The 26,193-nt window shown below is 37.5% G+C and overlaps 1 protein-coding gene across 2 annotated transcripts in view; it reads right to left on the bottom strand.

The window, feature by feature from the left end:
• Positions 1-1,000: 1,000 nt before the first annotated feature.
• Positions 1,001-26,193, bottom strand: part of GALNT1 (polypeptide N-acetylgalactosaminyltransferase 1) — a gene marked incomplete at both ends in the record, with an annotated part of 42,263 nt that continues 17,070 nt past the window's right edge. For both annotated transcript variants that reach the window (XM_084279733.1, XM_084279734.1), the window contains 9 exons: positions 1,001-1,147; positions 2,979-3,113; positions 3,863-3,961; positions 5,046-5,185; positions 12,195-12,375; positions 13,318-13,435; positions 14,906-15,076; positions 16,661-16,868; positions 22,911-23,077. In XM_084279733.1, the coding sequence (XP_084135859.1) occupies positions 1,001-1,147; positions 2,979-3,113; positions 3,863-3,961; positions 5,046-5,185; positions 12,195-12,375; positions 13,318-13,435; positions 14,906-15,076; positions 16,661-16,868; positions 22,911-23,077 (1,366 nt within the window). The remainder of the gene's footprint in view (positions 1,148-2,978; positions 3,114-3,862; positions 3,962-5,045; positions 5,186-12,194; positions 12,376-13,317; positions 13,436-14,905; positions 15,077-16,660; positions 16,869-22,910; positions 23,078-26,193) is intronic.

The raw sequence follows: 26,193 nt of genomic DNA, 5'->3' as shown, positions 1-26,193 counted from the left end.
TAGTACAGTAGTATGAGTCTTGGGCACTAAGTGTGTTCTGTCAAGTTAACTTAGTAATTTCAAAGTGTACTTAAATCTTTTGTTTGGCCATGAAAGTCCATAAGCTGACAGACCCAAGGATAAACTGAAATGGCAGGTCTGGACAAAAAAAAAGTTAGACAGCATGTTAACCTCCAGTTTTCAGACAGTAATAAAAAGATACAATTTCAACAGCCAAGAAACTAAAATTTAAAAACAAAAAAAAAAAGTTGATCTGACATTCAAGAGCTAAGTTTATTCTTATGCTCATTTTGTTTGTGCCCAAAATAATTTCAGACCCACCAGAAAAAAAAAAAAAGTATTTATGGACTATCACACAATTGAAAAAGAGAAACAATTGCCTTTTGACTTGGATATTTTTCCCCACTGAGGTATAAAATCTACATATAAATTTGATACTTCACTATAACAAATTGTACTTTTCATAGTTCTGATTTAGTTTCCATTAAACCCTGTTTACTTTTTGTTTTTAAACCACAGAATTCTTATTTCATGTTACTGAACCTGGTTTCCAGCTCTCTCTTTCATTTATTTGTGGATCTCTATTTAGTAGTCCAGTTACCACTGCTAACCAGGAAAAAAATAATAATTCTTTCTTCATTACAACAGCACTTTCAGCAGAGGATACTGATGTGCAAGCAAACTACAACGATATGCAGCTCTTCAGAGAGACTATTTCATTGATTATGTTTCCACTGTCCAAACGTTCTCTACGTTATTTGCTGGAAGAAACTCTTTTGATCTTGTAAACATCAGTGGGCGCAGTTTCACTAGTACGTGTGGTAGTTTCACATCCTCACACAGGAAGGCTGGTTCACAGCTACCCAGGAGCTGCAGGAGTTCTCACAGCTGACCAACTGTGGGTTCTGAGGAGCAGAAGTTTCTTCTGTTGCTACTTAACAGTGTAGCCAAAGTATCAGCCGAGGTAGCCCAGTCAATCCTTGCTTTTCTTCAGAACCTCTCAGAATATTTCTGGAAGGGTGACATTGCGGAGCAGCCACTGCTGAGAGCGGCTGCCGTTGCAGTCTCTGATGCTGGGTACCTGGCTGTCCTCTTCGGTGGCTTTGTCCAGGCACTGGTTACTGTTCACATGCAACAGGGTTAATTTCTTGAAGACAAAACAAAAACAAATTAGTCTTACAAAAGTCACCAGGCATAAGCTAACCAAAAAGTTTCTAGTGGCCGTGAAAATTCTTCCACAGGTAAGCAGAACCTAGGCAGAACAGGTGGGCCTCATGTGCACAAGCAGCAAAGGATAAGAAAAAAACCCCAACACCACCAGCAACAAAAATCCTCAGAACCATCAAACCAAAAACCTGAGTACAGCCTCCTCCACTCATACAGCAGCTGAAGGATTAAGGGAGACAGAATAGACTTCAGAAGACAAATAACACAAAGCTTTTTTCTCTGCACACACCTTCCCTCCTCTGTTCTTTTTTTCCCTAGTACATACAAAGGTAAAGGGGCTTTTTTCCTTCTGCCTCTGGTCAGGAGGCATGCAAGAACCCCCCTACAGAAAAAAATTATTAAAAACAATCACCCAACTACATAGGCAGGAATTCTTGCTTTTAGTAAAGTTCTACAGATTGCTCCTAGATTCTCCATTGACAGAATAAGGAGAGAAAACCACATATGACCAAATTTATGGCTGAGGATCAGCACAGGGGAAGTTTGTTTTACAGCCTGTGGCAAACCTTTCAAGGCAGATTATTGCAATTTGCTGTCTAAAGGATGCAATGATCTTACCATTGAAAAGGTAGAAAGAAAATAAAAAGCACTTGCTGCTTGATGAATCGCTGCATGTAGTAATATTACTCCACTTATTTACTTAAGCCAGGTAAACTAACTACATTAAGAACTAGAATGAATGGTTCCCAAGACTCAAATTTAATCATTTCAATTAACATTCGTTCCTGAAAGCCTTCAACAGCTTTCTTCAGTCTCCCATCAGCAGTTGCTAGCAGTGTGCAGAAATCCTAGCTGACATCCACATTAACTGCCACCCTAATCGAAAACATCACCATTCATACGTATTTCCTTTTAGTTTTAAAGGCTGTAGGTTTTGCTAACACATCAGCCCCTAAAATCTATAGCAAGCCTATTTAGTTAGAAATACTCCCCCCCCACTCCATTTTCTTTCCTTTTACATCAGTGAAATGACGTGTTAGTAGCGAAATATCCACACGTTCCCTTTACAAAGGAGTCATCCTGATTACACTGGCAAGATTCTTCTTCCACAAATTGTCTGGGAACTGTTTTTCACAATAACTGATTTTAAATTAGCCAGCTTGATAACTATTTCTTTCCAGCTAGTGATTCTGTAAGTCAGAGTTCTTGACTGCACTACCCAACCACATATTTTTTTTAGAGCTTGTAAATCAAATTAGTGATGAATGGATCAACAGTCAATGATTTCTAGGTCTGGCAGTTCAACACACGAACTTCAAAACAGATTTGAACATCACGTACACGAAAAAGAATGATTAAAATAAAGCTGGTTTAAGCTTCTCTACCTTAAACATATCATGATTAGAAATGTAAAGACTTTTTATTGTTTTATAGCATACTCATTTTTTTAATTAGAAAAGTATTTCCTTCAACCTCATACAAAAAGAGGCACCAGGTGCTAAAACTGTTACAGGATCATTTTTATTATACCTGGAATATTTTCCCACTGTAAAACAACACTAGTAGACTATCTCCAGATGATCCAAAACACATGGAAAATATTCTGCTAACAGCTCTCCCAAAACTCACCAGGTAACTGCATCAACACAGAAGCACATTAAGTGACTGCACCGTGAATCAAAGACAGAGGGAACATAGTCCTGATTTTGGTTCCTGTAATAGTGGTCCCACTCTGGAATACGTTGCTCTATAGGCTCACATAAAAACACAAGTTGTCTCATTTTAATGTCACAAGTCATTAAAAGACTTACCACTGGATCATATTCCCAAAGCTGATTTCCTTTTAGATGGTGGCACTTGAGCATTGTTACTGGGCCATTGAGTTTTGATACGTCTAAACACAAGTCATCTGTTCGAATTTCTTTGTTGGCAGTATATGAGAACACCTAGGCAGAACAAGAGGAAGAGAGGAACTGAGAAAATACTCATTCAACTAAGATTCCTGAAGCAGGGAGAATGGGGAAATACTTGTGCACTATTTCATTAATATCTGCTAACCTCCTCCCACCCTGCCCTTCAGCAAGTATATATATATTTTTTTTTATGGTGTGTGTGTATATATATATACACACATGTATATGAGAAGAGTTCTTTAGACAAAATTGACATTTTCAAACTGCAGGCAGCTTTCTGCATAAAAACAGAGGATCCTCAACACAGGTAATCTTTGCAAACCTGAAACTAATTAATCAAGAATTCTTAATAGAGTGAAAAAACATACATAAAACAAATTCCAAAAGTGAAACTTGGAAAAAACCTTAATTAAAACCAGCATCTGAAGTTTCTCTGAAGGTAACAATGTCAATCAGGTGGTCTAATAAAGAGACATTTCCAGAAAACCTGCAGTAGGTGAAGCCTAGCTTGTAACAGCCTCATCCTCCCCTTGTTTCATTTTTTACTTGAAAGTTGATCCAAAACCTATTGCAATCAGGTCTCAAAACCTGCAAACGACAAGCCACCAACAAATCTCCTCATGCATTTCCTTTTGCAGGCATCTTCTTCAATCAGGCTTTCCCAAAAAGACTCTAAAATTGTTAAGTTTAAGATAACTACCTAAATAATCAGAAAACTGTAATGATGAGAAGTAGCATTCTGAGTAATTCAATGCATTAAGATAATTTAAAAGAATTGTCACCTGATTGCCTCCCATCCCATGGCAATTAAAGATTCCAACTTTCTCGTTTTCCTTTCTTGCCATGTTATCCAAACATTGATTTGTCTCCACATTTCTTATCTGGGATTGAAAAAGAGCACATCACCAAAAGTTGTTGTTTTGGGAAAAGAACCATTCCAGTCTCAAACCAGACCAGTATAGCCTTTGCTACACACGCAGAGGTTACACGAATGACACGATGAAATATAACACGTAGGATCTGTAGTACTGCAATGAGACACCCCTATCTGAGCCTCAAATTCCAGCACAACCAGGTTACAGAATCATTTGGGGACTCTTTTTGCTCAAGGACTCAGCCACAAGAAGAATGGACATAACTGAATCTCCATCCCCAAAGTGCCAAAAGTTTTAAAACACTCTCTTAGGCACGGTGGGTTTAATTCCTTTTGAAACCATGGGTGACTGAGTTCAATTTCATCCCTTCTTGAAGTTACAGCCTTAATCCCTGTATTACTATATAGTAAGCTGGCATGAGTGTCAGTCTCCTGACCGTCATGCAGCAGCACAAATACCTGCTCTATTTTGTCAAAAAATTATCTTTTAAAAACTAACAGTACAAAGTCACCCCACAACAGGCTCAATATTTGTCTCAAAATGACTTGTAAGGGAGAGTAGGTGGCTGCTTACTTAGGACAGCATCATCTGTTCTACCTCTGCAGTCACTTAAGAAACTTTAAGGGGAAACAGACACACGCCTGACAATGTTTAGGGATCAGTGAAGAGGGTTTCTGGGGGTAAAGTTCAGAGTAGTTTTTAGGTCAAGTCCCTGCTTGACCTGGTCTATTTTTTTTCCACATAAAACAGCTCATAGTCTCCATAGAGAATGTTATAAAGAAAAGTTAGCTACAACTATATATTTCTGAAGGAATATTTCTAAAGCTCTTCTATCCAACTTTCAATACTGTACTGGGTAGTACAGTACTGTAATTTGAAAACAATTAAATTACAGTGCTGTACAGCCCAGTCTTCCGCCCCATTGAGAAAACAGGTATGTCATTTTACAGATGACAGGAACATGGGTGCAAGAGACTTGAACTTGTTGGCACTAGTCAGTTCAGAATACAAGCTTACTGCATGCTGTGCAGTACATAGGGTAGATACACATCCACATAGGGTAGATAAATACGTAGGAGAAAAATCTTACCTCTCCCAGAGAAAAGTAATGGCGTGGAATTTGGGAATCAGGATAAACATTCTCCAGGTACCAGGAGAAAGGCTTGCACTGGAGCTTGCGTCTCAGTCCCAGTCGTGATGATATGTCCCCATAATCAACTTTAGTGACTCCTGTAAAAACAAAATAGTTTCATTACTGGCTGCTAGTAAACTTCCTATAAATTTCACTTAATACAAAAGTGATTAGCATTACTCTTGCAAGCATAACATAAGGTTTTCTCTCTAGAAAGTCATCTCTACACAAAAAATTATACCCATTTTTTTAATACAGCATTATGCTATTTATATTCTCAGAGAGGACAGAAGTTGCTACTTATGACTTCATTTTCCAGATAATTATGCAAAAGATGGAATCACTACATCTGTGCTGCACACGACAATTTCTTACTTGTGGTTTGTGAACCAGTTTTAATGCAATTGCTTACTAAGTTATCACAGGAAAAAGAGTGGAACCATTACTGTCACTAATGCCCTTCTATCCCCAGTGGCAACTGCAGCATAACAGAGCAGTGGCCTTCTGTGGAGCAAGGAGAGTTCCACTTCAATTTCATTCTGCAAACCAGGTACCACCTCTGCTGGACCCTCCATCAGCTGTCTCACTGCACAAAGAAACAATCAGAAGGCAGCCTTCATACAGGGAATTAATCCTTTAATAATTCAGTATTTATTCAATATAACTACAGCATTTGCAGGAAGTATGTTCACCATTAGGAACGTTACAATTTTTGTGGTATTTTGCTTGCCTTTTTTCTCCTTTGCCCCTCATTTATCAAAAGTGCTCATTCTTCCTGTATCTTCCCACCCCCCCTCTATGGTTGCTTTAATTCCTTCTGAAAATTAATTTGTGCAAGTCCCCTCTGTAAATAGGTTGAGGAAGGTGTGTATCATCAGCAGGTATTTTTGCCTCATGAGAATTAAGCACCGTTGCCATTAACATTCAACTAATAAGGGTAGGATTTTTTTTTTCATTTTCAGGCATGACATTCTATTATTTTCCACACCACACTCCATACCACAGAGGCCAGAAGTAATACACTAAAAACAATACCCCAAACCAAACAAAAACCCAAACCAAGCAAGAACCAAGTCCTAAATTCCCCACACAGACCACAAGTGGCTCAATTGGCCACCACACCTATAGATTTCCAGCTGCATACCATTTTCAGAAATCCTTCCACTTAGAGCACTGTAAATTACCTCTAAAATTGTTGACCTTTTGAAAATGAGTTTGAGACATTTCAAAGTTGGCATACCATGTTATTAAATCAATCTGCCAGCAGATGGTGTATTTCTACTCAATTAAGACACAACTGCATAATTTCTGCTAAATGTTTGCAAATATCAATAAAAAAAATTAGTAATTTCAATATTCCAAAAAGAAAAAAAAATGCTACCCTGTCTTTAAGGCTTTTTTTTTTTTTTGAACTAAAGACTTTTTTAAAAAGATGCTGGAGAACTATGTTAGTAAGGGAATGAAAGCAAAGAGAATCTTGGTTTTTAATGACATTCTGAAGACCATAAATGAAATTTTAAAATCTCCTGGGATATAATCTCAGAAAACTTACATCTGGGCTTTCCAGTCACAAAAGAAATCCTAAACCCAAAGATAACCACAAGAAAAAAAAAAACCTGACCCCAAAACACTGCCCTAAAAGCAAATATTTATTCTACACCAGAAGGAGCACTCTCTCAACAGATGAAGTAAGAGGAGGAAGCTGTACCAGACACAGCTATGTATGGAGTTTTGCATTTTTCAGTGATGAAAGAGCAGCTGATGGATGAAACAGTTATCATGCCATCCTTACAACCACCTTACAGTTTTCAAAACTCATTCAGTTTGTAGAGTTTGCTGTACTGACCTTCAGAAAACACCACAGTTAAGGCTTCATCAGATCACTGAGCAGCAATAAGGATTAAAGTCACAACCATAAAGAATCAACTGTGAAGTAACACTTAGTGGCACACAAGCGTGCTGTTTCCTAAAGCAGTTTCAAATATCACCACCTAGAATGAGAAGTGCCCGGCTGCACTTCCCTTCTTCACAGTGAAATAAAGGGTACCACTCCATTTAACCATTTTTATTCTGAATGATTGCTTTAAGAAATCCTCTCAACTTAGGTCTGTGCCAAGCCATGTACTGGCACACAGACTACAGTTAGCATTGGGCTGGCAGGCAGACTGAGCAGCAGAGCTGGTATAGTTGCCTTAGGGGTTGAATTACTCAATTTCCTAGGTTTCTGGTGCCATATTTGTTACCAAAACTAGCTTGAGAGTTCCTGTACATTTGTACTATACAGTGCAGCAGTAGTTACTTATGTGTAACAGTTCTTTTTTTGGGAAAAAAAAATGGAAGCAAACTAGGAAAGCTGGAAAATATAAATTATATAAAAAACTAAGTACATGTCAAAATTATTACTTCCTCTACAGACCTGAAAATTTATATACACATAACTGATATATGCCCTCCAGTGTTTCTGTACTTTTTTTTTTAAGGCTCAGCTGAAAAAACCCAACAAAAAACCCCAAAACAAACCACAAAACCAGAATTAAAAAAAAACTTTCTCCCAGAGGGCATTTATGCCAGACCCTACAGGTATGAGGAAGACAGGAATGTCCACTACTTGTTCTTTCAAGTATTTGGGTTTGGTTTTTAAAAAATAAAAAGCCTTAAAAAATCAGAAACAGCATTTAACAGTACTTGCTACTCCTGTCTATACTTAACCACACAATACATACATATCCTGCCCCCAAACCCTAATTACATTAAAAGCCTGGACCTCCTTGATGATTGTTTGCCACAGGGCCTGCTGTTTGCTGTGGGATGAGCATGTGTTTTCCACACCTGTGCTTAAAAATATACTAAACACACACTCAGCCAATCATAATTTCTGCTGGGCAACTGTAAGATTCATCTCTCCACTTGCTTGTGCTCTCACTGTTCTTGAAGTTTTGTGTGCCATACCAAACTACACTGATGAGTAATACATAATGGTCTTTCCTCATGCTTTTACAAAAGCATACATATAAAGATGTCTATCAGTAGGACACTTTCTTCAGTTTAACTTTTTTGCCACCTTGCATTCAAGCTTCCCATCAGCTGTGTTGCAACAGTCCTGCCATCCTCAATATTTCAAAAGAGCTGACGATGGTTTGCCAAGTTCAATGTGTGGCAACATATTTATGCTAAACTACTTTGAAAAATAGTATCATGCTTTCATTACCATTATAAATTGCTCAACCATTTTCAAAAGCACAGTATGAGAACTTTCATCTAAAACTAGTCTCCTGTTAAATAAATCACAGAACTTGTTTTTATTTAGCATTGTGAAATTCAATAAGCAATAATAATATAAAACCAATTTGAATGGCTACATTATTTGCATTTCAAATTAAAGCTAATAGGGAATACGAGCTGAGAACAAGATCACATGGAATTGCTCTGAACCTATTTAAGTGGCATTGCAAGATCTACCATAATGGATTCAGCCCCTTCTCTGTCCTCCCCATCACCCACAAATAAAAACATCATCTGTGTACATGCTGAGCCTTGATTTACCATGCTTGGATAGAGACACACATGCAGTGAGTAGAAGCTGACCCTGAAAACTGGATCAGTAGGCCAGCACATCTATGTGCTTGTTTAGGTGGCTGTTGCTTAGGCAGTTCTGCAATGCTGTCTTCTCAGGCCTTCTGCCTGCCCACTTAGCCCCAGTAGAATGGAAGATGCTTTCTGGGGCAAACTTTTGGTCAGCAATAAAATTAATTTCCATACAATCTAGACAAGGCTTAACCCAAACTCACTGGACCTGCATTTTGGGATGCTTTCAGCTCCCCAGCTTGCTGAATGACAAGGATGCATGCTAGCCAAGAAGCAGAAGGGCTGGACATCAGACTGACATGCAGCACAGGGAAACCACGTGGTCTAAAAGCATCCATGCTTCACACTTAGAATAGGGATGCCAACAATTTCAACGACTGTTAATTTATCATTAAGAAGTAGTAAGAAGAAGGTAAAGGGGAGGTAGCTGTGGGTAAGCCAAACTAATGCTTTGCAGCTGCTGCCCTGGAGGGGGGGCAATGGGGGCGGGGGCGGGGGGGGTGCAGCTTTCCTTTGCTCAGCTTCAGATTCCTAATGCACCTCTTGTGCTGACACTGGTGCTGACTAAAGCAGTAGAGAGCCAGCTCATGGGGCAAATAATCCTGACAAGGCCAGCACGTAGAATCAGTTGACAGAGATGAACAATAACTGAGCAGAGGTGAAGCCCTATCACCTGTCATGAAAAGCAAGGCACTCTCCTTATAGCAAGCTGCTAGACTGACATAATCTCTTTAAGCCTCACCTTGGACAATCCAGTCCTAGTATTTTGGACTGGAGAAAGTGATGTAAGGCCAGGACTAGAAAATAAAGAAGTGGCAGAGTCCACAAAACAATGACTGGAGGCAGGAATCGGACTATTCACCTGCATGTGCTGGATCTATTTTCCTGAAAGCCTAAAAGAAAACACTGCCCTGCTGTAACCCATGGCTGTGAAGAAAACCAGCTAAGGAGAAAAGACTACAGCTAGTGTCATTGCTGCTGTGGAGAATAGCTGGGGTGTGCAATGAGATAGGCTTGATTTTGGCTGAGCAGCATCTGATGCAACACTTTCCTGCCCAACCTCCACCTGTACCTAACCACTTCTAAGCAGAGAGAGAGGGCTTCTGAAACACATGAAAGCTTAAAACAGACAAGTAACAATTTCTACTAGGAAGTGCTTAATAAAGAAAAAAGGATTACAGGCTTACTGTTCAAGAGGGTGGCTTTCCATTTCACTATATTACATCAATTGTAAAAAGTCTCCTGAGTTCCTATCATTCAAGGAGTAAGCCTTCTTTTTTTTCCTCCTTCTAGACAACACAGATTACATGAAGTGGGAAAGCTACCTGAGAATCTTAGGTTTGATTTCCTGAACCAATCCCTCTGACATACTTTGTTAGGGGAGCAGAAGAAAAAAAATATATAATGGCAGTAACAAATACCTTGTTAGCTAGGCTCAAAGATGCCTGCCAGTATATTACATCCTTCAAATTCCAATTTTCTCATCCATGTCATGAGACTCACGTCAACTCATAAGGAAAAGAAGCCCCAAAACTGACTGCAGAGACAACTGCCTGTTTTCCTCGCTCATCTGCACCCAGGCTTGTGAACCAGCACCAGCTTAAAGTTCCCACCTCGTTCAGTGCAAGAACCCGTGACACTGTCACAGTAATACTGAAAGTACACACTGTGCGAGCAAAGAGTTTCACAGGACATACTGTAGTCTAGCAGAGGGGTCACTACACCATTCTGCAGGAACTAAGCATTTACATTTTTGTCTTAGAAGGATACCTGGAAAAGCAGGCTATGGCTAAATGAGCCAACATAGCAGAGATTCGCTGAGTTCCTAACACAACTAGTAGCCAGAAAGACTGAAATTTACACTTTAAGAGGAGCTTCGCAAGAACATGTTCCTATCCACTGATCATTCAGGTTATTTGCATACAAACTGCAGAGGTATCTTTTGAAAGGAAAGAAAATATACAATGCAATTATACTTTCACCATTTCAAAGTCTTTACCGTATTCTATTTTAAATTAATTTCTTTCACTCCTTTTTTGCAACAGGAGAATGCATGTATATTCCACAAGACTGCAAAGCTAAGAAAGTGCCACCCAAAAACCCCAATCCTACAGAATACAAACAGTATAGCTCCTTTGGTAGCTTGTGGTTACCACATGAATTTGAACAACCATGGAGATTTTACATAAGAGAGACTTACCATGGTGTTCAGTAATTTAGATCTTTTTGAAGAATTACATTATTTTAACAGTGAGGTGCTCCACCTATTTGGTACATTTTAAAATCTAGCTTGACATGGATGCACAAAAGCAATGTTTGCCAAAAATTATTTCACCTATTTATATGCAACTTTTCTGAACAATATATCCATACATCTCACATTTGAATTTGCAATATTCAACAGCAACAACACAGGCCAGTAACATAAGCTGTTCACTTCTGATTTCACCTAAAAGGCTTTGTGTAGGAGGAAGAACTATTTTTTTTAATTAAAAAAATCCTACAGTCTTGAGTAATGCATTCTCTTAAGACAAAAAAGAAACTATAAGTCTGCAGTTATTTGTTCTCAAGTATTCTTAAAACCTGTAATCTAAAATTTTACGCTGTTCAGGCTCACACTACATTGTATTACAGCTTTTAAATTTCAATACTAATGGGGGCTTAATAAGCAAGTCATAAGGAAACACTAGTTTTAAAGATACATCTTTGGAAAAGCAGGCATGGCATGTGGGACTGCTGCTTAATATTTAAAGCTGAATGTCTCAAGTATTTAGAGAAGCTGTTTGGTGCTGCCCAAAGTTTGTGTATCTGGTTGGGTTTTTTTGACAACAACAGAAGTATCCTGTAGTGGAAAGTGATTCAGTATTTCCCAGGCTTCCTTTCTTTTCCTGATTTTTTTTTTCCCCCATAAAGTTTGAGTTCATAGGAAATTTCCTCTCATGCTTTATATCCTCTTGTTTTGTTTACAGCCATTTTAAAAACCATAATAAATATTATCACAGTCAAGTATATTGGCAACTTGCCCCTATACTCTGGATAGCGTAGTGCAAACTCTATCAAGCCAAGATGTATTAACTGTTGCCCTTTCTGCTACGGGGTTTAACTTAAATCATTTCTGATCTATTCAACCTGGAATGTCTACAACTCAGAAGCCAGAAGCCAAACTCCAGCACGTTGATATGTATTTGGTTGGCTGGTTTGCTGCACTACAGCTGAGCTATTTGATGTTACACTGAACTTGAATTCTATTCCACATGAAGCTCATTCAGATATCACATTAACATTTACAAGAAAACCCCCCAGACAACCCCCAAGAAACAACCACAAAACCCCACCTTCAGGGTACCTCTCTGGCTAATAAAATTAATTTTCAGTCAAGACCCTCCTTTTTGTACATTTTACATGAGCATTGTCTTAGAAACTTCAAAGCAATAGCATTTTTTTTAAAACACTCATGTTCTTTATCAGTAGTAGTAGCATTTTAATTTTCAATAGGTATTTCAAATAACCAGGTTTACTTACCTGGGGAAATGATGTAAAAAAAGTTTTTGAATTCATCCATCCAGACTTCTGCAAGTCTCCTGTTATTTTTGTTGATTATCTGCCCTGTACCTCCTGGGAAAGTGTATGGTGTTGCTTTTCTGAACACATGCCCAACATGTGAACAAGTTACAATTTCCAAAGTGCCACCACACTGCCAAATCTGAAAATGATAGAACAATTATTGCAGAGCTTCAAGTCATTTAAATTGGTAATCACTTGCTCCTGTTCAATTTGGAGAAACAACATTTGTTGAGGTCTAGAACAAACACACACTGCACGGAAAAGAACGGCATGCCTGTTTCCTGGCCAACAGATAAAGATGCTCACAAGCCTGGGTAAGGTAGTGTAAGAAAGAGTATGTCAGGCCTCACAGCACTAATGCATCAGCAAAAGGCTACTTCAGAGAACTGTGTGAGCTGACAGTGAAGGAAAAGGCTCTTATGAATCACAGGGAAGTAACAGGTGGTCCTGTTACTGTCCTTCTGTCTGAAAAAGTCTGTTAGAATCTCCATGTAAAAGCCCCATTTGTTTGCCAAGTAAAGTTTCTGAAGATATTTTCAGTTTTATCTTGGAATTCTAAAAATGGCAGAGTGAGAAAGCTGAGCTACCTCAGAAGCACCCACTGACATACACTGAGCTGCTAAGTGAAAGGAAAGGAAATAGTGCTGTTTGGTAGGAGAGAAAGTGAGAAGAGTGCCGATCAGGTTCACACCCAATTGAACACATGCAATCATTAAGCTAGAAAACAGCAAGGAGAGTTTGTAACAGGTGCTCACATTTCACTGACACACCAGTGACATCACCCTTAACTTACGGTCCCCGGATAGCTTTCCTAACCCAACTCCTTTCAGCACACACACACACATTCACTCTTCAGAATGACCATCCCAATCTGTTAATCACCAGGCTCTGCCAGCCATTCACTGTGCCCTTTCACTGACAGACACAGTCTTCAGGTATCACCGCTGGAGGACCGTGACAGGAAGCCAAGTGCTAATAACTGCAACACGAGAGGGCACTGAAGCGGGCGGCAGATACCGATCAGGCGGAACTCAGGGTGCACTGTCCTGAACAATGAAACACTGAAAGTGATTTTACCTACCCTGAAAGAAATTTCTAAGTTTTCTCCACCCCAAATATCCATTCCAGCATCGTATGTTCCAATTTCCTGAAAGTAATCTCTGTCTATTGAGAAGAGACCTCCTGCCATTGTAGGTGTCCTAGAAAGAAAAATAAAACAAGAACAAAAATTAAAAATAGGCGACAGTCACTATGAAAACAGACTTAAATACATTTCACACTTTAAAAGCCATTTTGTGTATTTCCCAAGTTCCTAACATGTTCCTTCACAGTAGGCTTCCATCCAAATTCAGTTACCATTGATCTACTTTGCTAGCTTAAAATTTTCCAGAGATGGAACGAGTTAGTGACAGTTCTCCTTATTTTCTCACTTCAAATTGGAATCTGGGCAGAGAAAAAAGCCCCCAGAAAGCTGCTACCATTCCTACAAAGACTTCTGCTTTCAGTGCTGGTAACTCATGAAAGAGAGACCAGTTTCTTACAGGAAATTTACACTCCTAGCAACTATTCCTGAAAAAGTTATTGGAAGCCATGAAAAGACCTGCATGCTCTCCCTCTTACTGCTTTATACAAGAAAATTGTACAGTCGGGGTTACATACACGGTTTGGGGTGGGGTTTTTTTGTTTGGGTTTTGTTGTTTTGGTTGTGGTTTTTTTGGGGGGGGGATGGTGTCTTCTTTTAGAGATTTAATTTTGTAGAAAAAATTACCCTGTGCTAGTTTATCCTAACTTGAGCAGCACCTCCTAAATTTTCATTTTAAATCAACAAACATAGAACAGGTTAATTCTGCAATAGGCAGACAATGTAAATTTTCAGTTCAAGCACACAAATTATTTACACTTCTAGTAAAAAGGATTTTCTATCACTAATCGTTTTCCTGAAACACTCTGGGCTTTTTTTGAAAGACACTTGAAATACAAGCTAGGTCACAATCTAACCAAAAATCTACGTGGCTTTTTTTCCCCTAAAGAGGAACTGTGTGTGCACACTGCAGGGCAGGGAATATTGGCTGTATCCTCAGAAGGCATATGGATTTCTCAAATGAAAACCAACAAAAGTTAGGGCCATATCCTCAACTTTATGGTAAGTAAATGCGCACTTTTGAGAACAGTAAGGCCAGAAAACGTTAAGTTTGCATTTGTTAAAAATACACATTACACACAAGTAACCTGTGTTTCTTGTATTTGTTGTAACATCTAAATGATAACATGAGCATAAATCCACCTCCCATCCTCACACTTTGAAGACATGAAGTTTACATGTGTCTGCACACACAAACATATGCACCAAAAATTGATACATCTTTTCAAAATATTGTTTACTTTGTTAAAATAAAAAGATAAAAATAAAGCTCAATCAAGATTAAAACAAGCTTCAATTAAAACCTTAGCATCAGTATAAAAATAGTAAGAGCTAGTAATTCACCAGTAATTGACATAAAAACATTTGTAAAGTGACAACCTGCTTCCTTTGCTGCCACCAAAAGTAACCAACCAATGGAAGAGAACTTTATGCTACAACGCAATTCCTTCACTACCTACAAGACTAACCCAGCAAAGATACCAGCAAACATCAGGTGAACATTTTAACCAATTTAATTTCTCCTTACCTGACAGGAAGGGTCCGATCTCCTTTCCGACGATCCATCTCTCTCTGAGGAACAGGATACCAACGGAAATTCAACTTCCAGTTGAATCCACCATAGGTCATGTCAGAACCTGCCATATATTCAAAGGTGTCATCGCTAATTACATCAATGATGGGGCACACTACTGTTCTCCTAGAAAGAGAAAAGAACCAAAACCTATTAGTTAAAGTGTTGTAAAAGGTTGGGTTTGTTTGATATTTTTCCCCTTTGGTTTTACCACATGCAATTTAAACTCCAAATGCCATCTCTTAACGGTGCTCGATGGATTGCTAGCACGAAACATATTCAAATTCTGGCTCCCTAATGAGAGTTAATTCATCTAAAGGAAAAGGTGTTATTCTCATTTGATTTTGGCAAAATTAGCTCCTTTTTAAAATAGCATTTGCATTATTATGAGTAATAAATATTCATCCCTCCACAGAAGGAAAAAATGAATGCAGCTTTCTTACTGCTACACAGTGATTGTACAGAAAATAAGAGCTTTCATTAATAGTTAAGTGGTCAATGTAACTTGCATGTTTTGAAATTAAAACTTGGTCATTAGCCCTGGGGGAGTACTCTCATATGCCTTCAGGACTAAGAAATGATAGTCATTGTTAAAAAACTACTACAGAGTCAACCAAAAGAGGCATTCTTGTCACTATACTGACATTATTAAAGCATATATATTCACAGAAACTAATTCCAATCATCATAAAGATACCTAAGTAACCCGCCTCAAGCATGCTTCCTCTTACAGAAAGCTCTGTAAAAAGATTCAAGGGTTGCAACTGAACTCAAAGGACTTACTTAGCATGGTCATTTGCACAAATTGTGACAACTTATGTATTGCAGTCTCACAAAAAAAATTGTATTAGCAATTACTTAAAGGTTAGTAATATGTCTTAGCACATTTCTGAAAAAAGATTCTTTATTACTTCCAGCTTTTTCATTATATAATGCTTTTTTTGACAGTTTTAAAAGTGGTTTTATCTACAATCATAAGAACAAAGACAGTTTTAACAACATACATAACAGCTAGTCTATTTAATATGCTGCTTACTAACAGACAAGTAGGCAACTACAGTTAGTGCTCAGCTATATGAATGGTTAATAAACCAGACCATTCTCTCACTTGTTTGTTTTTTTCCCCAATACAATTCCCATCACACTATCATGGATACAAGTGTTGTGAATATTGACTTAAAATAAAAATACAAGGCTATGTTACTGCAGTGTAGAGGATTCCAGTAACCATTCTAACTTTAGAAATTACATCCCAGAAGACCAAAGCACAGCATAGAATTCTACAATACAACTGCATTATGAAAGAAAGAAATCATGAGCATCTGAAAACAGTAGGCTTGGTATTTCTTGCTCAGTGTTACATGGGATCAGGACTCCATTTCTTCTTCAGGAATATCTTCCTAAATTCATGAAGAAATGGACCAAACTGCAGATGTAAGAACTCACATGGAATTTGAGTTCTCTCAGCTCCATTCATGCTCAGATCTCCTGCACATTGTCCTATGCATCCTAATACAAGCATCATTGTAAACCAAGTTTTACTTATTAGATGCTGTACTGAACTCATCTTTTATCCATACACGAATGAGAAGTACATAATTCATCCAGCCCTTCAGAAAATAAATATCTGCTTCTAGGTTACACTAGAATTCTTGGTACATTTATTAATAACCAAAAAACCCCAATATGAACCAATAGACGGATAATTACCTGTCAGCTTTGATCCTTGCCAGCAGAGGTTCAAGCCAGCCTACTGTACATTCACAATGAGCATCTAAGAAGGTGATGACCTGGCCTTTAGAAGCGGCAGCCCCCTTTAATCTGGCTCTAATCAATCCAGAACGCTGTTCCATTCGAATCACATGAACAGGTACTTTTAATTTTTTCACATAACTCTCCAGAGGCCTTTTCAAGAAGTCTGCAAAGAATGATCAAAACCATGGAAATTGTCAGTTATATAGTCCAGCTTTTTTTTTTTTTTAAATTAAGAGACTTTTCCTCATTTCTTTTCTGTCCTCCTACTTTCTCAGCTAGTTTCCTCTGCTGCTTATTCTACATTTCACAATATGCCCTTCTACATCTCCATGTGTTCCACTTGCAAGAGCAGGAAGTTTCTCCCCCTCTTCATTTCTTCATTACAGGAAACACAAAAGTGAAGACAGGGCAGAATACTTACACAGAAACCAGATGGAATAGGCAAATTTTCATTATGGAGTAGATGTGACTCTTAAAAACATATGCACAAGTGTTCTCGGACAGAACACTCCTCCACCAAGAAAATACAGAAAATTACCTCCTACAGGAACGTAACTTACAGATAATTTCTTTGCAAGCAGTTTAAAACATGATTAAATCAATTTTTCAATTGTGCTTTCTCTAGAGTTGGCTTTTTTTTTTAATATTATCACTGCGACACCAAAACCCAAATATAAAGCCAAAATCAGCTTTACATCAATAGGGGTTGCAACTAGGTGATCTTTGACATCCCTTCCAACCTAAACCACTCCATGAATATCTGTAATATCAACAAACCTTAACTTAGCTGAGGAATAAATCATTCAAAACAGATCATCCATAACTGGCTACCATATGCCTAGAGATGCTATGTTACTTGCATTGCAAAGGGCTGCCAAATTAACAAATTTCCCATTGCCAGGCACAGTTTTTGTCCATCATGAAAAATTAGAGTACAATGGATGATGCCAAGGAAAGAACAAAGAACTGAGGGAGAATGCAACTGACAGTCACAGACTTCTGCAATAGCAATATCTTGCAGATTTGAAATCTGCAAAAAAGGCTAAATAGTCTTATAACACAGCTATGGAATATATTAGCTTATACACTCAAGGCACATGGGAGTTGTACTACAACATTGCTAAGCCTGTAGTAGGATTTAGCAGAAGATAGTAAGTACCTCATACAAGAATAAACATGACACTGGAGGGGGTAAAAAAAGCACCACATGAACTCTTAGTGGCTGTTTTGTAAATCTCAAGAGGCAGAGCTGACCTGAGGGTGATTACCATTCCTCACCACTGCTCCGGATGAATGAGTTCTAATTGCCTCCTCATTTTTTTCTGTGCATTGTTGGACTGTCACTAAAACCCACAGAAATTAGTTCTGACACAACTTGAAAGCTGAACTGTGCTAGAAGAGGCTAAGAGTTTGATAGATCTTAAATGTTTGTCTCCAGAGGAACTCAAAGCGAGTTAATTCTTCTTTTGCATATTAACAGAGTCTCAAATGAGTAAATGTTTATTAGCAGAAACCAAGTGTACACGTCTGAACATTTTACCCCTTTTGGGGCTGAGCACAGAGATTGCTTGGCTGACAGTCTGTAGCCAATGCAGCCTCATCTCTTTACAGAGTAGCTTTCCAAAGCCACCAATATAAAAGAAGTAGAATCACAGTAACATTTATAGTTCTACTGTATATGGCTTCCATGAGATACACAAAGAGAACGCCACGGGGAAGCGTTTCTTTCTATGCCAACCACCTCGTGATCACACCACACAAACCAACACGTTCCTCTGCACATTTCAGGTGTAGTGCAGAAAAACTTCTGAGGTAGTTCTAACCACTTAAGCCTGAATGATTACGAGCTGTGACATTGGTCCTCAAATGCACAGTTATTTTAACAGAATGGTAAAATTCCCCCAGGAAGGAGGGAAAGATTTCAATAATACAACTGCAGCCAGTCAAGAACTAACATAAACCAGAAAGTTATGTTACAGAAAGTCATGGCCAACATATTGCACATAGAAATCTGAAGTCCTGCCAACATTTTTTCCTTAAAGTACTTAAAATTTCAATTTAAGTACTTTTGAATTTATCTTTTTTAAGTATGCATCCCAGGGATGGGTGCAGTGTTTTCACTATGGAGGGAATAGAGTTAACCACATTTAACCATGTCTACAACAATATTCTTATGAGCTACCACATTGTTAAAAACTTCAGAATGGAGTATTCCCAGAAAAAAAAAAAACACTGTGCCAGACATTCAGTAACTTTGCCCTTAAAATATTACTCGAATTTCATCAAAATAAGCAAAAAGGCAGAGTTTGATGCCTCATCCCTACAAGAGGATGGAAAATAACTCAGGTATAAAGATTCCTCTGCTACCCACAGTTAGGGTTAAGTGGTCAAATCCAAACAATGCCCAGATCTGGCACTGTCTCCATAACAATACACATACCCCACAGTCTGGTCCCTTAGTCCAAGTAGAAAAGTCTCTGGAGTTTTGGACTAGTAATACATCCAGAAACTGGTAACAGTTTCTTGTAAGTCAAGACTTGATTTTTTTCTTTTTTTAAAAAAAGAGTACTTGAATAGTCTTTTAATGCATTAATACATTTTGTTCTACAAGAAATGCCAGAATCAAGCTATAGAGATTGTTTTCTATACAAACCTATTGGTCATATTTATACTAAGTCCTATATTAAACACTCAAATGAAACGTTATATATATTATACAGAGTGACCTAGCATGACAGCTGAGTAAACTTCTAGTACTGCCTCATATGCTTCAGAGTGATGTTTTGATAGTAATTTTAAAAAAAGAAAAAATCCCCCCCACACAATACCAAACCAAAAATACTTCTACTTGGGAACAATAACAATTCATATATTTTCAGAGGTACAACTTAAGTTTTCATTTTACTCTTTCTGCTGGATATGCCTTTCAAACTTTTTATATTAAAAGAGCACATAATTTTACCTAGCACTATGGACAGTTTTTAAAAGAGTTTCTTCTGCAGTTTCTTTAAACTACTAAGTTTAAAAAAAAATAAATATAGTTCAAGTAAGAGCATAAGTTGAAAAAACCTTACCCACTCTACTACTGAGTCATTTACATGAATATAAAAGAAAACATTAAGTTTCAAACAATTTTTTTAATTAAGCTACCATAAAACACAGATTTATCGCACATAAGCACGGAAGCACAGCTTTAAGAATTGTGAATAGTTTAATAAAAAATCATTGGCAGTATTTTAGTTTTTGTAACATTGCTTTGATATATCCAACTAACTTCTGTAACTGTATTCTATCCTGATGCAAGCTGCCTGCCCTGCTTGGCCATTCAGTGCTGACCTAGTTTTCAGGACTGACTAATCCTGAATTTTCCTGTTTAACTTTTTTTTTTTGGTTACCAGAGATCAATACTTTAAAATCCCCATGCAGTTATGATTGGTAACTAGAGAACAAGGTTACAGGTATGCCTTATTTATCCACAGCTTTTCTTTTCAGCATAAATAAGTGCCTGGTATTATGCAAATTCATTATTCTAAGAGCATGACACTAGCAGGTACAAAGTGTGCTTCAGGCAGAGTGAATGCTTACTTTATTTCAATTAATATGACTCTGATGTTAGAATTTAAAATACACTACACTCAGGCTGAACACTTTCTTTTTCTGGAAAAGTCTGCTGTTTCACTACAACACAAACAGAATGCTTAAGTAGCATATGCTAAACCCTTCAAATTTTCAGGCATCATCCCATTCCATTTTGTTTAATGTGAAAGCATGCTTGCTGAAACCATAACATTTATTTTTTTTTAAACAAAATACAAAAAAAAAAGACTTCCGTAACTCTTGAAAATAACTACAAATGAAAGATTCCTGAGTGCTATGAAAGGAAGATCACAGATTTCAAACCTAAATACTGGAATGGGTTCAATAACACCACCAAAAAAAAAAAAAGAAGTCTGAAATGCTATATATTTCAGCCTGGAATTAAATTACTTTGCTTTTATTACCTAACTCAAACCCAGAAACAGAGAAGTTATCTAGAGAAAGCCACAGGCTTTTTTTTACTGGACTAAAATTCTACTTCATAGTGAGGGCATGCCTATTGCTATATTAAAATACGTTTTTTCTAAAACAGAAATTGAACAGGCAAAACATAAGAAGTGTTATATATACATTATTTTAATATTAGCTTGCTCTTTATTTCTAGGTTATATTGAAAGCTGACCTGTTACAATTAATAATTAACACTAATTTGAATTAGTGCCAGGGACTGTTTTTACAAATGAAATGACATCCACTAGCAACAACCATTGTTTTCCTAGCAAGTGTCTGTACACAAAAGCTAAATAACCAAACAGAAAGTCACTATCTCTATTATATTAAGGAAACATATCTATATAATAATCTAGGGTAGACACTCGGAACCCAAATATCAGCATCTGTGTTAAAGTGGATTGTTCCTGGCAACAATGCAAAGAGAGGTGAGCAATTTCACATGCATTAGAACCAAAGAATTTTTTACTTCTTTATATAAATGTTGAAAAGCTTCAAGAAGTTGTGGGGTATAATTACAAATAGCCCACAAGTGAAAACAGTAAAAGTTTGATCTTGTGCCCTTCTAAAAGCAAAAGCTAATCATGCCTCTCATGTAATCTGGAACCCATTTATATGGCAGCCTTGCCCTTTGTATGGGCATTCTTCCTCTGTGGCCAGAGTGTAATTGTATTTAAGGTCTCTGTCCCTTCTTGTGCACTGATAGTGGCTGAAGCACTTACAATTAGTATCAAGTGAGAGAGCAAAAGCAAGAGAGAGTGCCAGGGAGAAGAAAGGAACACAGACCCAAATGCAAACACAACCAAAATGGAAACAGGTTGGTCAAAGCTCAGTTAGCTTGTACAATCTTTCTTTAGTCTACTCAGCTACTCCATAACCAGATGTACTCTAGAACTACAGAGTCAGGAATAGCTTAGTTAATATACTAAAGCATCATACACACATGCAACCTTAAGAAGAAACTCCTACTTTCTACGACATTAGTGCAAAAATCCACTCCTGAAGTTCTTCAGCTACAAAAAACATTGCAATGATTACTAACTATCCCAAAACGTCTTGTTAATCACTGAAATCCATACACCATATTGCTACTGAGACCATACGACCTGAAATCCAGTGTCTCTTTTCACATGTTGATCTTGTTCTGACAGATCTGGTCATTTGGACAACAGTCACTGTCTTATTCTGAAGCTGGAATTAGCATAAGCATCAGAATATGGATTTTGCAGCACTGGTGAGAACCAGCAGTCAGGGATGTCACCATGCAGGGTGTAAAACCCTTCCATGACTAAAACGTGTCCTGCTGATACAGACAACAGCCCACAGCTGGTGGCTACCAGGACTTCTTTTCTAGTGGCCTACTAGCTATTATTCCTGGTGGGAAAAATTAATTGTAAAAAATACAGAAAAAAATACAGTGATTCAATATAAAAATATAGAAAAGTTTTTGATGAAAGAAACACATACATAATACACATATATATAATCTTTGTACTTTATAATCCATACCACTGAGGAAGATTAAGCATGGAACAAGCCAACAATTAACCAAAAGTAAAAACAAAGTATTGTCTACAATAGTATTTCTACATGAAAAGAATAAAATCAGAAACTTTTTAAAAAATAAACAGCTTCAAGTTTTGTCTATTAATTGTTACACATGAAAACTATGCTACATAATGAAACTTTCCATCTTGAACACTAGTTATTAAAAAGTAGAACTGCTCATAGCATAGACATGGAATTTCAACTTCCCAGTAACCAAATAATCAAAATTAATCCCTCTGAGCAGGAAGTTTAATGGTAGTGCTGACAGTAAATTTGGATGTGTGACAAACAGTCGCCTTTGCTATTATTCACCAGGTGATTCAAGTATTAAATGCCTTCAAGCTTTAGGATTTTGTTAAAATCCTAAATGGAAAGGGATAAACCTACTAACACACAAACTCTGTACTATCAACAGAAAAGTTTAACAGACAAACCTCCACTAGTTTTCAGTGGAGAATGACCCACCTGCACTTCAAAGTGGGTATTGCTCACTCTGTCTTCCCTCCCCTCAGCTACCATGTTTCCCTGAGGAGAGCTAAGCCCGCAGAAAGCCAGTCTCAATTTTTGAAGTACAAAGAGCAGCAAGTTAAGGCATCGATGTTATCATTACCTCTTTCACTGGCATCATCCACGAGGACAATTTCTTCCAGCATGTGTCGTGGTGACCTGTTTATCACACTGTGAACAGTTCGTAGAAGTGTGCTCCAAGCCTCATTGTGAAAAACAATGACAACACTTGTGGTGGGAAGGTTGTCTGCATACACCTTCGTTTTACACCTGCAAACAAAAACAAGGCACGTGTTTGTATAGGTCAAGCCTTCAGTTAGAACTGAGTTTTATCTCTGAATATCAATGCTAATATTCAAGATACATCAACTGTATGTAAAGTATGGCAAAGGACCAAATGGTGCACGGATTTATATTATTACCTAGGAAACACCGTAACTTTTTATGTATACATCTATGTATACAATGTGAAAGGAGAACCCCAATTCAATAGCCAAATGAAAGCAGCTTCCCTACTGCTAACACAAAGATTATTTACTTCTGCTACCCCTGTTTTTGTGAATAGCAGCATGTCCAGATGCTCTAATCCAAGCCCCTAATTTAGATCTGCATTCCTGCAGAGGGCAATGGGGAAACCCCTAGAAATGCAAATGGGGATTTGCAATTAATAAACAATTAAAAAAACAATTAATAGACAAAGGGGGAATGGAGAGACACACACAAGATAAGAAATGGCAAACAAACTAGGAAGTAAATCCAACAGAAAGTATATAATGAGCAAAACCAAACAACTACTAAAAGGTTCAGAATTCTGGACAGTTGATGTTTAGAAAAAAGCCAAGACTGCATGCATGTTACCCATAATACTGGTAAGTTAAATATATTTCATCATTTAATGTGCTTATATTACGTAAAGAGGGCTTCCCTCCTCACTGAATACATGTTGGAAGTGCTGTAAGGGTTCAAATTAAGAAAGAATCATATTGACATTCCAAATAGTGCATGGAAGAATATAGGTTTAGCTCTCCTAATAGCATATATAGGACATTTATGCAAAACACGACATACATGCCAAGCAAGCCCATATGCAGCTGACATTTTACACTCCACAATACTATTTTAAAACAAGTGATATTTTCAGTATCTCCTAGAAAAAAAATATCAATATGCTGTTCATAAAGTACTCTAACAATTCTGCTCTAAAATATAACCATGCAAATGTAAGTGTTCTCTGCACAGATCTGTTCCTCCTGTATATTAAAAAAGAAAAAAAAAATCTCATAGAAGCTTATGTAGGATTTTATGGTACTAAATCCTTTAAGAATCAAAGCTAAAGAGATACATGTAAGATCTCAAACACAAAGAAAACACTGAAGTGGAAAGAGACATGTATTCATTGGAGCTTTATTCCAACAAAAAAACTTTTATTAGATCTCAAATTGAGTCAATTCACTGTAATGTAACTTGATCTAAATGCTATTACAATATGCTAACAAGTATTCGTAACCATCACCTTAACAGTGCTGGGGACCTGAGAAGTACTTACTGCACATCCTCTACCTGAAACAGACAAGAGCACTACTGAAAGAACAGACTGCCAGTGCACGATCAGCATCTAATCCCACCACAACCAGTGACACCAGGAACATGAGTCAAAACTGGGCTCCTGGCATGAGTATTTTGCATGCTGGGTAACTTGCTTAGCCAGAGCTCTTCCCAGTGAAAGCAGCTCTCATGACACATGGGTATTTCAGCTCTGAGGTGGTGACAAAAGCCCAGTGTGCTTTTGTCACCCAGAAAAGATCAGTAAAACCAGGTACAATTCAAGAAATGTCTGGAAGATATTTCTTCACTCCTGTGAAGTTATGTTTCATTTCTGAATCATATCATTGGACCTGTAAACACTGTCTTCAATATTACACTTACCTACAACTATGGCCAAATTTAATTGTTCACCATACTGAATTGAATATCATAAAATTTTTAGGGAAAGCAGACATATATCCCTATATTTTCCAATTTAATTCAAATATAAAAAGCCCATGAACTATGCCAAGTTATTTCTGTGGTATCGCTTGAAAAATAAAATAGCTTTTCACAAAGATGCTATGAATTTCAGATGAAAAATTCAATACATACACCAAATAATTTTCCCCCCATGGTTGTCACTTGTTCAGCCTATTTTGCTACTTAAAGACACATTCTCAGTGTTTTATTCCTTCTGCTGCCCTGCTCCCTAGACCAGAAAATAAGTGACTGTAGACTTTCAGCTATAGTAATAATACAAATCTGCCAATAGCTCCACTACTTTTTGAAAGAATATTTGTAAAAAGTTGAAAGAAGCCTGTTAACAGTTCTCCCTGGAAAGAAATAACAATGTGTCATTCACCAGGGATATCTTGCTGGGGTGGTCACAGGTACTTCTATTTTAATATTAAATCTTTCATCTCCAGCCTTTCCTTTTTTTATGGTTTTACAGAAGATTTTATTTTACTGCACTCAAATCAATGAATTGGTATAATAAAAGCCAGCCAAGTCATCAGGGACTACCATGTTTATAAACCATTATGCTGTCCAAAGAATAAATGTATCAAAAAGTTTAATATCCATCTTTGAAGGAGAACTTGTTAGCGCTAAGGCGGCGGTTTACAGGAACTTTTTGGGACCTCCCCTTTCACCCCAGCATTCCCACTGGCCCATCATGTAGAAAGTGAACATCCTCCTTTCTATAAGGAGAGCTGTTGATTCCCACCCCCAGAGATCAAGCCTTTCTGGGGTGACAATTTAAGAGCATCCCTGATTGCTTGTTTACCAATATATGAAAGGTTGCCAGTTGTAACAAGAGGGTGTTTCTTGATAAAGCTGTTTGGTGTAAAGTTCTTCTGGAAAGAGTCATTAATGTAGGCATGATACAGGAAAGAATTAACAGTGTGATACCTGATTTTAAAACGCCTTTCACCTGCCTTTCTATACACAGGTTTTAGCTAGATTTGCACAATTTTTTTTCCTAAAAACATATATTTAAAAACCCGGCTTTTAATTTTGAAAACACTGGTATACACGCCTTACCCCCTGAAATATATTGTTCCAGAACATAAGACAAAATAGTACAGTTGACACCTGTTATTAGAGCTTTAGTCTTCTATGAGAACTTCATGTTTTATCCTTACTAACAAATGTTTAAATTAAGAATCCTTTTTGTCTTTCAAATGAAAGTAAATTACCCCAGAAAGCATTAATAGAGAATTTAATATATAACATTAGTTTCAACAAACAGTTATGCAACGTTAGTAGCAGAATATAACCATGAGGGGTATGACACACAGGGTATGAATTAAAGACAATTTGAAATTTCATTCACTAGTAATATATTATACTCCTTTTGT

The sequence above is a fragment of the Gallinula chloropus genome (assembly GCF_964237585.1).
Source record: "Gallinula chloropus genome assembly, chromosome: 2".
Taxonomy (NCBI): domain Eukaryota; kingdom Metazoa; phylum Chordata; class Aves; order Gruiformes; family Rallidae; genus Gallinula; species Gallinula chloropus.
Note: the sequence above shows the minus strand (reverse complement) of the source record. Positions and strands in the feature narration are given on the sequence as shown.